The sequence below is a fragment of the Lipophrys pholis genome, assembly GCF_963383615.2.
Source record: "Lipophrys pholis genome assembly, chromosome: 21".
Lineage (NCBI taxonomy): Eukaryota > Metazoa > Chordata > Actinopteri > Blenniiformes > Blenniidae > Lipophrys > Lipophrys pholis.
In genome coordinates, this window is record NC_137649.1 from 24,126,308 (window position 1) to 24,137,178 (window position 10,871).

Genomic DNA, 10,871 nt, shown 5'->3' on the forward strand with positions numbered 1-10,871 from the left:
TTCCAAATTAAAACTAGTTACTTCCAGTAATCTGAATATTGTTTGTGTTTTTATTGTTTTGTGTTTCATATTTATAAAAACTAAAACCAGTTACAGTAATCTACAGTATATGAGTATTTTGAACAGTAATCTTTTGTGTGTATTGTAACTGCACACGAGTCAGATTACTCAGAAGTACAACAACCCAAAATACTCTTTGTCTCACAGCAATGTAACTGTAATTTATTTTGATTACTTGTGGTATTTTACATCAATAATTGTACTAAAGTACTCTGCATAACTGGGTACCCCGATATGAGATAGAAATACTACCTTTGAGAAGAGATGGACGATGTCCTCCCTCCATCACGTCCAACAATCACTTTTCATGTCTCGTTTTGTTTTTAGTCTTTTTGTGTTTTTGTCATGGTTTTGTGTACTCGCATAGTGGTTTTGTGTGTTTTTGTACATTTTTGTGTTTTTCTACTCGTTTATTGTTTTTGGGATTGAAGACCGTCGTGGCAGGACGTCTGAACGAGTCTGAAAAATGAAAAATATAAAAACTGTAGGAAAAAGTAAAACTCCCGATTGAGCCCGACGAAGTCTGAACTTTGTTAAACGAAATGTGGCGAAACGTGAGAACGACTTTAGTTCCACGTCAGAAAAGCCGTTTGGGATCGTTTCCACGTCGGGACGTCGTTTTCAGAATGTCTAAATCATGATGTCCTCATTTCCAGCCTGAACGTCTGTCCTGCAGGAGATGAAGTTCGTCCCGCTGCTCCTGCTGCTCTCCTCCATGCTCCTCCTCCCCTCGCAGCTCCGCCCCGCCGCCGGCTGGCCCCGCCCCCTCCAGGACAGGCCACGCCCCCTTACTTTCAGGCTGGATGGCGGGGACCACGTGCGGAGGTCCTTCCAGAGGAGGGACCCGGACCCGCTGTGGGAGAAGCAGCTGGACCAGGTCCAGGACCGGGACCTCCTGCTGGACCCCCTCCAGGTGGAGGAGGAGGTGAGGCGCAGTGAGGAGGCGCCGCTCAGCATCGACTTGACCTTTCACCTCCTGAGGAACATGATCCAGATGGCCCAGAGGGCGAGTCAGAGGGAGCGGGCGCTCCTCAACCGCAAGGTGCTGGACCAGGTGGGGAGGTAGACCTCCTCCTCCTGCTGCTGCTGCTCCTCCAGATGCTCCTCCTCCTGCTGCTGCTCCTCCTCCTCCTGATGCTCCTCCTCCTGCTGCTGCTCCTCCTCCTCCTGATGCTCCTCCTCCTGCTGCTGCTCCTCCTCCTCCTGCTGCTCCTCCTCCTGCTGCTGCTCCTCCAGATGCTCTTTCTCCAGATGCTCCTCCTCCTCTTCCTGCTGCTCCTCCTCCTCCTCCTCCTGCTCTTCCTGCTGCTCCTCCTCCTCCTGCTGCTGCTCTTCCTCCTCCTCCTGCTGCTCCTCCTCCTGCTGCTCTTCCTCCTCCTCCTCCTCCTCCTCCTGCTGCTCCTCTTCCTGCTGCTCCTCCTCCTCCTCCTGCTGCTCTTCCTCCTCCTCCTGCTGCTCCTGTCACATGTTGAGTTGTCGTCATGGCGACGGCTCACTCTAACTCTCCTCGACCTTCAGTTTGACTCACTGGACGTATCGAAGAGTCTGAATCATGAATCATCTTGATTTTTAGTTTGTAAATCAGAAGATTTAGTTTTTCTTCTTTCCTGGTTGAAGATCTGAAATCCGCCTCGTCTCTTCCTCCATCCTTTCATCTTCTTTCTCTGGGCGGCGCTGGAGCGACTGTCACTGCAGACTGACGGAGGAAAAAAACACAACAAACGCAAGCGTCTTTATTTTGTTTTGTTTTGTCACTTTTATTTTGTAATAAAGTTTGAAGAAAAGACGTTCTTGTGTTTTGGAGTCAGAGAAGATTGAAACAACAAAATCAGAAGTTCAGTGTCTCGAGCTTCATTTCTATGTTCTTCCAGTTTCTGAACACAAAGAAATAAAGGAGGTGAAGTTCTTCCTCTTTCTGCTCCAATCAGCTGGACTCTCACTTCTTCTTTATTACTTTGACAAACAATCGTTGACGGTTCTGTTAGTTGAAATGATACAAAACACAAAATAAACCGTCCTGCATTTCACACTTTGACAAGTCTAACAATTTCATCATGTAACTTTAAATATGAGAGTAACTAAATTCCATTTTAACACAAAACTTTTCTGAAATGAAAACGCAAGAATGACGTGTTTTCACAAGGCAACTCAGAGGGGTTGGAGGCTACTCACTGGGATCCCAGGTTACTCAGAGGGGTTGGAGGCTACTCACTGGGATTCCAGGTTACTCAGAGGGGTTGGAGGCTACTCACTGGGATTCCAGGTCACTCAGAGGGGTTGGAGGCTACTCACTGGGATTCCAGGTTACTCAGAGGGGTTCGAGGCTACTCACTGGGATTCCAGGTTACTCAGAGGGGTTCGAGGCTACTCCCTCGGATTCCAGGTTACTCAGAGGGGTTCGAGGCTACTCACTGGGATCCCAGGCTACTCAGAGGGGTTCGAGGCTACTCACTGGGATTCCAGGTTCGAGGCTACTTGGAGGCTGTGTGGAGGGGGTTCGAGGCTATGCATAGCTTTTGCGTATTCTCCATGAACGGACTATAATTGAAGCTTGATACCACTGAGTACCAGCAGGGGGTGCAGTGAGTTCAGTCCAAATTTGGACACAAAAAACATTAAAACTGATTAAAAAAACACAAAAACAAAACAAAACAATCATGTTGAGTGATGAAGCTGAGGAACTCCTCATCATCAGGAGCTCCAAGTGGTTTTACTGGAAACTACAAACAAGGTTGTTACTGTCAAAACGTTAAAAAACCCAGTGAATCCCGACGCCACGCCGTCCTTCATACTGCACTTCAAAGGTCTTCATCCCGCTCTGCCTCATCATCCTCATCCTCATCCTCACCTGGAAACAACGAGGAGGCCGAGTCACTTTCGTGTCCAGCTCAGAGAATCCTCCCGCTGACATTCCGTGTGTTCTGCGTTACAAACCGCCGCAGAAGTCGATGTTCTTCAGGATGTCGGCGAGGTCGTCGGTATCGATGACGAAGTGGCTCAGGCTCTCGTAGCCGAGCTCCAAACGCTCCACGTTCGAAGACCTCGCCATCGCCGCCATCCTGAGGACACACGCAGCCCCTGATTCCGGTTCCACCACCGACGTACGTCGGTACTAAGATATTTGCTGGTGTTGCACAGGGCTTCATCCTGGGACCCCTTTACTTCTCACCTGCACTGATTGTTAAAGTTTGGAAGTTTCATTCAACCAACTTCATCGTGGATATCGATACTGACACCGATATTGATAATGATACCAATACCAATATTGATACAATACTGATACAGATATCGATACTGATACTGATTCCGATATAGATAGTGATCCTGATATCAATACCACTAGCGATACAAATATCGATACCGATATATTTTGAAATCGATACTGATATTTATTGACATCAATACCGATATCGATACTGATACCGATAAAAAGATCGATGTTGACACCGATACAGATACTGATACAGACACCGATACAGATACTGATACAGATACTGATACAGATACTGATACAGATACAGATACTGATACAGATACTGATACAGATACTGATACTGATACTGATACAGATACTGATACAGATACTGATACCAGAGAAAAAGATAGAAAAGATTGACTCACTTTTCCAGGATGGATTCAGCTCTCTGTGAGACAGAATAAAGAGAGACACTTTAGTGTATGTGTGTGCGTGCGTGCGTGCGTGCGTGCGTGCGTGCGTGCGTGCGTGCGTGCGTGCGTGCGTGCGTGCGTGCGTGCGTGCGTGCGAGAGACCATTATTAACAGGGCCCTGTGTGGCTCCTCCATGGTGTGTATGGCTTCCTCCAGTAGGGCTGCTGTTCCCTCCAGATGCTGGCGGTGGCGCTGCAGCAGCGATCGAGCCTGTTTCAGCCGTTCGTCCTGCTCCCTGCTGATCCCGCCCACCAGCTGCTGCTTCCTCTCCTCCAGGACGCCGACCAGCTCGTCGAAGTTCACGCTCAGCCGCTCCCTCTGAGTCTGACTGTTCACCTGGAGAGAAGCTTCCACAACGTCAGACTCACCGGAGGAACCAGCAGTACCAGCAGTACCAGTACTACCACATAGTACAAGTACTACTACATGTTACCAGTACTACCACATAGTACCAGCAGAAACACTGCATCTTTCAGAAAAGTCTCATGTTGCATGACGATGTTTGGAAATGACATCCGTTTCCATGGAGACGGCAGAATCACGTTTAGACAGACAAGATGAATATTAGAGGGAAATGATGATGTCATCCCTCCACCTCTCGACCTTTAACCCTGTGACCAATCACGGTCTCTGCTTGTTCAAGCTCCATGTTTACGTTTCTGGTGTATTTCTGTGGCGGCATTACAGCGCCACCGATAGGCCTGGCATATGTACTACATTGTTTTGAGTTGTTTTCTGTGTGTGTGTGTGTGTGTGTGTGTGTGTGTGTGTGTGTGTGTGTGTGTGTGTGAGCGTGCGTGCGTGCGTGCGTGCGTGCGTGCGTGCGTGCGTGCGTGCGTGCGTGCGTGCGTGCGTGCGTGCGTGCGTGCGTGCGTGCGTGCGTGTGTGTGTGTGTGAGACCTGGATGGTGAGGCAGGTCTCCTCCAGCTGGGAGACGGCGGCCTGGACGTGGTCGTTGGCGGCGACCAGCAGAGCGATGGCGTCGCTCAGCTCCGTCTGTTGGAGGAAGAGACCCGGGACTCGTTTTCAGGTGAAAAGACCCAAAACATTTTGTTCTCGTGTTCCATTTCCACGACAACGCTGCTGGTCCTGGTCCTGGTCCTGGTCCTGGTCCTGGTCCTGGTCCTGGTCACCGTAGTAACTAGTAGTTCTGCACATGCTCAGTGGAACCAATCAGAACAAAGTTTCCTCCGTGGTGTCATGACTCCCAGTCCATAGTCTCCTGGACTTGGTAGTTTTATTTTGACAGTCATGATAATAACAATCCAACTTGGTAGTTTTATTTAGACAGTGGTAGTTTTATTTTGACAGTCATGATAATAACAATCCAACTTGGTAGTTTTATTTAGACAGTGGTAGTTTTATTTTGACAGCCACCATAATAGTTCTCCCAGTGTTGATGTTCTATGTTCTCTGCTTCCTGCTCTTCATACTGCATTTAAATCATAACCTGGTTTTTATAACAATAACAAGGTTCTGGGGGGTCGATTCAGACTGAAACACTCGGCCTGGAGCTGTTGTTGTTGTTGTTGTTGTTGTTGTTGTTGTTGCCCGGAGTCGTTCATGCTGAGTCAGCAGTGTCATCGTCTTCAGACGCACAGCCAGAGACCAGATTTCTGTTTTTCTCCCACATTGTTTGTGTCAACATGGAGAACACCCCCCCCCCCCCCCCGACCCCCCCCCCCCCCCCCCCCCCCACACACACACACACACACACTCACACACACACACACACACACATCGCATCAGCCGTCTAGATGACTGATTCAGTGTGGAAATGTCAACAAACTGCCAAATGGTCCACAATACAGAGTGTTTGTCTTATTCTGCTCTCCTGTATCTTTCTGTTCTAGAGCATGAGTTGCTCCTCCAGAGGAGTTGCCCCTCTAGAAAGTGAGTTGCTCCTCCAGGAGTTGCTCCTCAGAAGAGTTGCTCCTCTACAATGTGAGTTGCTCCTCTAGCGGAGTTGCTCCTCAGAGGAGTTGCTCCTCTACAATGTGAGTTGCTCCTCTAGCGGAGTTGCTCCTCAGAGGAGCTGCTCCTCTGCAATGTGAGTTGCTCCTCCAGAGGAGTTGCCCCTCTAGAAAGTGAGTTGCTCCTCCAGGAGTTGCTCCTCAGAAGAGTTGCTCCTCTACAATGTGAGTTGCTCCTCTAGCGGAGTTGCTCCTCAGAGGAGTTGCTCCTCTACAATGTGAGTTGCTCCTCTAGCGGAGTTGCTCCTCAGAGGAGCTGCTCCTCTGCAATGTGAGTTGCTCCTCCAGAGGAGTTGCCCCTCTAGAAAGTGAGTTGCTCCTCCAGGAGTTGCTCCTCAGAAGAGTTGCTCCTCTACAATGTGAGTTGCTCCTCTAGCGGAGTTGCTCCTCAGAGGAGTTGCTCCTCTACAATGTGAGTTGCTCCTCTAGCGGAGTTGCTCCTCAGAGGAGCTGCTCCTCTGCAATGTGAGTTGCTCCTCCAGGAGTTGCTCCTCAGAAGAGTTGCTCCTCTACAATGTGAGTTGCCCCTCTAGTGGAGTTGCTCCTCAGAGGAGTTGCTCCTCTAGAATGTGAGTTGCTCCTCAGAGGAGCTGCTCCTCAGAGGAGCTGCTCTTCTGCAATGTGAGTTGCTCCTCCAGAGGAGTTGCCCCTCTAGAATGTGAGTTGCTCCTCTAGCGGAGTTGCTCCTCAGAGGAGTTGCTCCTCTACAATGTGAGTTGCTCCTCTAGCGGAGTTGCTCCTCAGAGGAGTTGCTCCTCCAGAGGAGTTGCTGTGTTGCTGTCAGACTCTATATGTTGTTCCCTGACGTTACGTAAACAGACTGGGCGGCGGCGGCGGCGGCGGCGGCGTGAAGCAGCTGGCGGTTACCGTACCGACCTTCTGCCGGACGTAGACGCTGCTCAGCGGCGCCACCTCGCAGCCGCGGTGTCGACCGAACACTTTGCACATGGAGCAACTGGGCGTCTCACAGGACAGACAGTAGATGTTGATCCTCTCGTCCTCGTGTTCCTCACACATCAGCTGCTGCTGCTTGGCGCTCGCAGGCCTGAGAGCAACGCAGCGTACGTCACAAACGTCTCTCACATGTAGGCTTCAGCATTAGCATTGGTTTAGCTTTAGAATCAGCTTTAGCAGTAGCGTTTGCATTAGCATTATTTTAGCATTAGCTTCAGTGTTTTAATGAAGCAGCAGCGTCCTCTCATGCTCACGTCTTCGTTACGAACAGATTGATGGTGGAAGAGCCGGACTCCTCCACTGTTAAAGCTTAGCAGCTAATGCTAATGCTAATGCTAAGCTAACCGTCGCTTTTCCCATTCAGGACATTTATGAGACGACAGCAGCTGGAGAGACGGAAAACTTTTTTTTCTTGGTTTCCTCCATTTTTTCTATTTTCTGAAGAGAAGTGTTTGAATAGTATCTGTTAATAGTAGTAGTAGTAATACTCGTAATCTCACCAGGTCATCATTAATATTGGTGTTGTTTTCTCTTCCACGTACTTCACAGACTTTTACGTAACGATTAGAAACGAGGACGTGAGAGTTTGTGTCCTCTGTGTCCTGCTGTGAGTGTTTGTGACTCCGTCCATGATTCAGAGAAACTCTTCAGTGACAAAACGTTGGTCAACAATCACCAAGCTCCGCCCACACAACTGATGAGGTCAACAATCTCGTCACCAAGCTCCGCCCACACAACTGATGAGGTCAACAATCTCGTCACCAAGCTCCGCCCACACAACTGAAGAGGGACTCCTGTCCTGCGCCAGCATCCACCGCCTGACTCAGCCGCTTCTATTCTGGAGTCTGGGCGACATTAACCAGCTCTGTTGTAGTCGCAGAACCAACACGGAACCATCGCTGAGCCAACGTCCAACCCACATCCAACCAACGTTCAACCAGCATCCAACCAACATCCAACCAACATTTAACCAACCTCCAACCAACATCCAACCAACGTTTAACCAGCATCCAACCAACATCCAACCAACATTTAACCAACCTCCAACCAACCTCCAACCAACATCCAACCAACGTTCAACCAGCATCCAACCAACATCCAACCAACGTTTAACCAACCTCCAACCAACATCCAACCAACCTCCAACCAACATTTAACCAACCTCCAACCAACATCCAACCAACCTCCAACCAACGTTTAACCAGCATCCAACCAGCATCCAACCAACATCCAACCAACGTTTAACCAACCTCCAACTAACATCCAACCAACGTTCAACCAACATCCAACCAACATCCAACCAACGTTCAACCAGCATCCAACCAGCATCCAACCAACATCCAACCAACATTTAACCAACCTCCAACCAACATTCAACCAACATCCAACCAACGTTCAACCAGCATCCAACCAGCATCCAACAACATCCAACCAACATTTAACCAACCTCCAACCAACATCCAACCAACATCCAACCAACGTTCAACCAGCATCCAACCAACATCCAACCAACATTTAACCAACCTCCAACCAACATCCAACCAACGTTCAACCAGCATCCAACCAACGTTCAACCAGCATCCAACCAACATCCAACCAACATTTAACCAACCTCCAACCAACATCCAACTAGCATCCAACCAACGTTCAACCAGCATCCAACCAGCATCCAACCAACATCCAACCAACATTTAACCAGCATCCAACCAACATCCAACCAACATTTAACCAACCTCCAACCAACATCCAACCAACGTTCAACCAGCATCCAACCAACATCCAACCAACATTTAACCAACCTCCAACCAACATCCAACCAACATCCAACCAACGTTCAACCAGCATCCAACCAACGTTCAACCAACATCCAACCAACGTTCAACCAACAGCGAGCCAACATCCAACCAACATCCAACCAACATCCAACCAACGTTCAACCAGCATCCAACCAACGTTCAACCAACATCCAACCAACGTTCAACCAACAGCGAGCCAACATCCAACCAATGCTGAGCCAACATCCAACCAATGTTTAACCAATGCTGAGCCAACATCCAACCAACGTTCAACCAACCACGAGCCAACATCCAACCAACGTTTAACCAACCTCCAACCTCCAACCAACGTCCAACCAACACCGACCTAACGTTTTACCAACATCCAACCAACGCCGAGCTTCTACATGAAAGTTTCAACACAAAACCAAAGCTGAGGAAACATGAAGCTGAGAGTAGAAATACAATCCAGACAATCTGCAACTTTCTGCAAATACAGAGCAGCAACACACACACACACACACACACACACACACACACACACACACACACACACACACACACACACACACACACACACACACACACACACACACACACACACACACACACACACACACACATACACACACACACACACTCTGACTGCTGTGCCCGGTGTGAGTAGTGAAACACTGCCCTCTGCTGGACACACCACAACATGAACTGCTTCATTTCTCCCTCATGTAAGAAAGACAACATCGTCACGTGAAAACCTTCGTAGCGTTTCGTTCACGTGACCACGGTGATCGGAGACTCTCAAAGCGCAACTTTCTGAACTTTATGAAAACACTCTGACTTGGTTTCCGTGGTAACGGGGGACAGTTTCAGCTAAAAGGTCACGGCAAGACGTCCGGCGCCCGTCAGCGTCGTCTCTCACCTGGACGACTCCTGCTGCCTGTAGATGTCGATGATGTTCTCCACCAGGAGGTTCCTCTGCAGGCCGAACACGCCGTGGCGGTCCAGAATCACCTCATGGCGGCACGACGGGCAGCGGAACCGTCCGCCACCGGCCGTCCCGCCGGACGACCCCCGGGTCTGCCACACAGGGCTCGCCGCCTGGAGGACGAGACAGGGACGGACGTCCTCACATGAAGGAAACAAGTTCAACTTTCTGATGTTCTGGGTCGGTCTATGATGTTCTAAGTAAATAAAGAAGTAAAATATATTTACATGAACCTTTGACAGATAAACACAGAAGAAACACAACAACAGACATAAAGTATCTGTACTAAAAGTGATAAAACAGCTCAGCTGTGACCTGTAGAGTCGACTGATGTAGAGGCTGTAGAGGTTAAAGAGCAGATAGACGACGCAGGCAGAGTTTATCACGTCACTTAAAGGCCCAATATGCTGCTTCATGGATTCATTTTGGTATCAGAGCTTCTGTTTGCTCAGATTTAATCGAAGGAACCTTCTCCTGATGTTCTGCATCTGTTTCCTCTGTTTACCTTTCCTCTTATTCCCGTTAGTTTCCCGTTAGTTTCCCGTTAGTTTCCCGTTAGTTTCCCGTATGTTTCCCGTTAGTTTCCTACATGTTTCCCGTTAGTTTCCCGTATGTTTCCCGTTAGTTTCCCGTTAGTTTCCCGTTAGTTTCCTACATGTTTCCCGTTAGTTTCCCGTATGTTTCCCGTTAGTTTCCCGTTAGTTTCCCGTATGTTTCCCGTATGTTTCCTGTTAGTTTCCCGTTAGTTTCCCGTTAGTTTCCTACATGTTTCCCGTTAGTTTCCTACATGTTTCCCGTTAGTTTCCCGTATGTTTCCCGTTAGTTTCCCGTTAGTTTCCCGTATGTTTCCCGTTAGTTTCCTACATGTTTCCCGTTAGTTTCCCGTTAGTTTCCCGTTAGTTTCCCGTATGTTTCCTTCCCTCACCTGGAAGACGTCGCTGGCACACTTGCGGCAGAGGTTGTGCTGGCAGGGCAGGATGACCACGGGTTTGGAGAACATCTCCAGGCACACGGGGCAGATCAGCTGCTTCTCCAGGTTCTCCATGGCCACGCCCCCGGCCCCCCCGGGGGGCGGCGGCCTGAAGCCCGGCGCCAGGTTCATCTCCTGGACACGGACGTCTGCAGGTCTGTGAACACGCCGCCGCTTTCTCAGCTGGGATTCTCGTCTGTTGCTGCTTCTCCCACCGTGAATCAGTCCGGTGGTGCCCCCACAGTGAGCCCCCCCTCCCCCGCTGAACCCCCCCCTGCCCCCCGGCAGCCGGTCTGTCGTCTCGGGTTTATTTTGGGCTCCAGTGTTTGTTCTGGCTCTGGTTTCTGGATAAACTGTGTCCCTGCATTCCAACCGCAGGACCCATGATGGTGTTTTTATGGCCGGGGGTTTTAATAAGATGTCACATCCCAGTAACCTGACCCCGTGACCCTCATCCCTAGGCCCCGCCCTCGCCCTCTGACCCC

General features: G+C 49.5%; 1 protein-coding gene across 2 annotated transcripts; it reads right to left on the reverse strand.

Moving 5' to 3' along the window:
- Nucleotides 1-1,810: 1,810 nt before the first annotated feature.
- trim54 (tripartite motif containing 54) lies at nt 1,811-10,632 on the reverse strand. Of its 2 annotated transcripts, XM_080490857.1 has the most exons (8): nt 10,342-10,632; nt 9,351-9,529; nt 6,579-6,747; nt 4,630-4,725; nt 3,832-4,065; nt 3,682-3,704; nt 2,995-3,119; nt 1,811-2,908 (listed from the first exon to the last, which is right to left on the reverse strand). In XM_080490857.1, the coding sequence occupies exons 1-8, from the start codon at nt 10,516-10,518 to the stop codon at nt 2,859-2,861; spliced, it is 1,053 nt and encodes a 350-aa protein (XP_080346983.1). In that variant the 5' UTR covers nt 10,519-10,632; the 3' UTR covers nt 1,811-2,858. The 2 variants fall into 2 exon arrangements, with proteins under 2 accessions (XP_080346983.1, XP_080346984.1); XM_080490858.1 differs by lacking the exon at nt 3,832-4,065 and having other exon boundaries at nt 10,342-10,603.
- Nucleotides 10,633-10,871: the final 239 nt, after the last annotated feature.

Coding starts and splice junctions, on each gene's coding strand:
- trim54 (XM_080490857.1), bottom strand. CDS start 10,518: ATGAACCTGGCGCCGGGCTTCAGGCCGCCGCCCCCCGGGGGGGCCGGG. Junction 9,530..10,341: donor GTGCCAGCGACGTCTTCCAG/GTGAGGGAAGGA, acceptor CTCGTCCTCCAG/GCGGCGAGCCCTGTGTGGCA. Junction 3,705..3,831: donor ACAGGGCCCTGTTAATAATG/GTCTCTCGCACG, acceptor TCTGTCTCACAG/AGAGCTGAATCCATCCTGGA.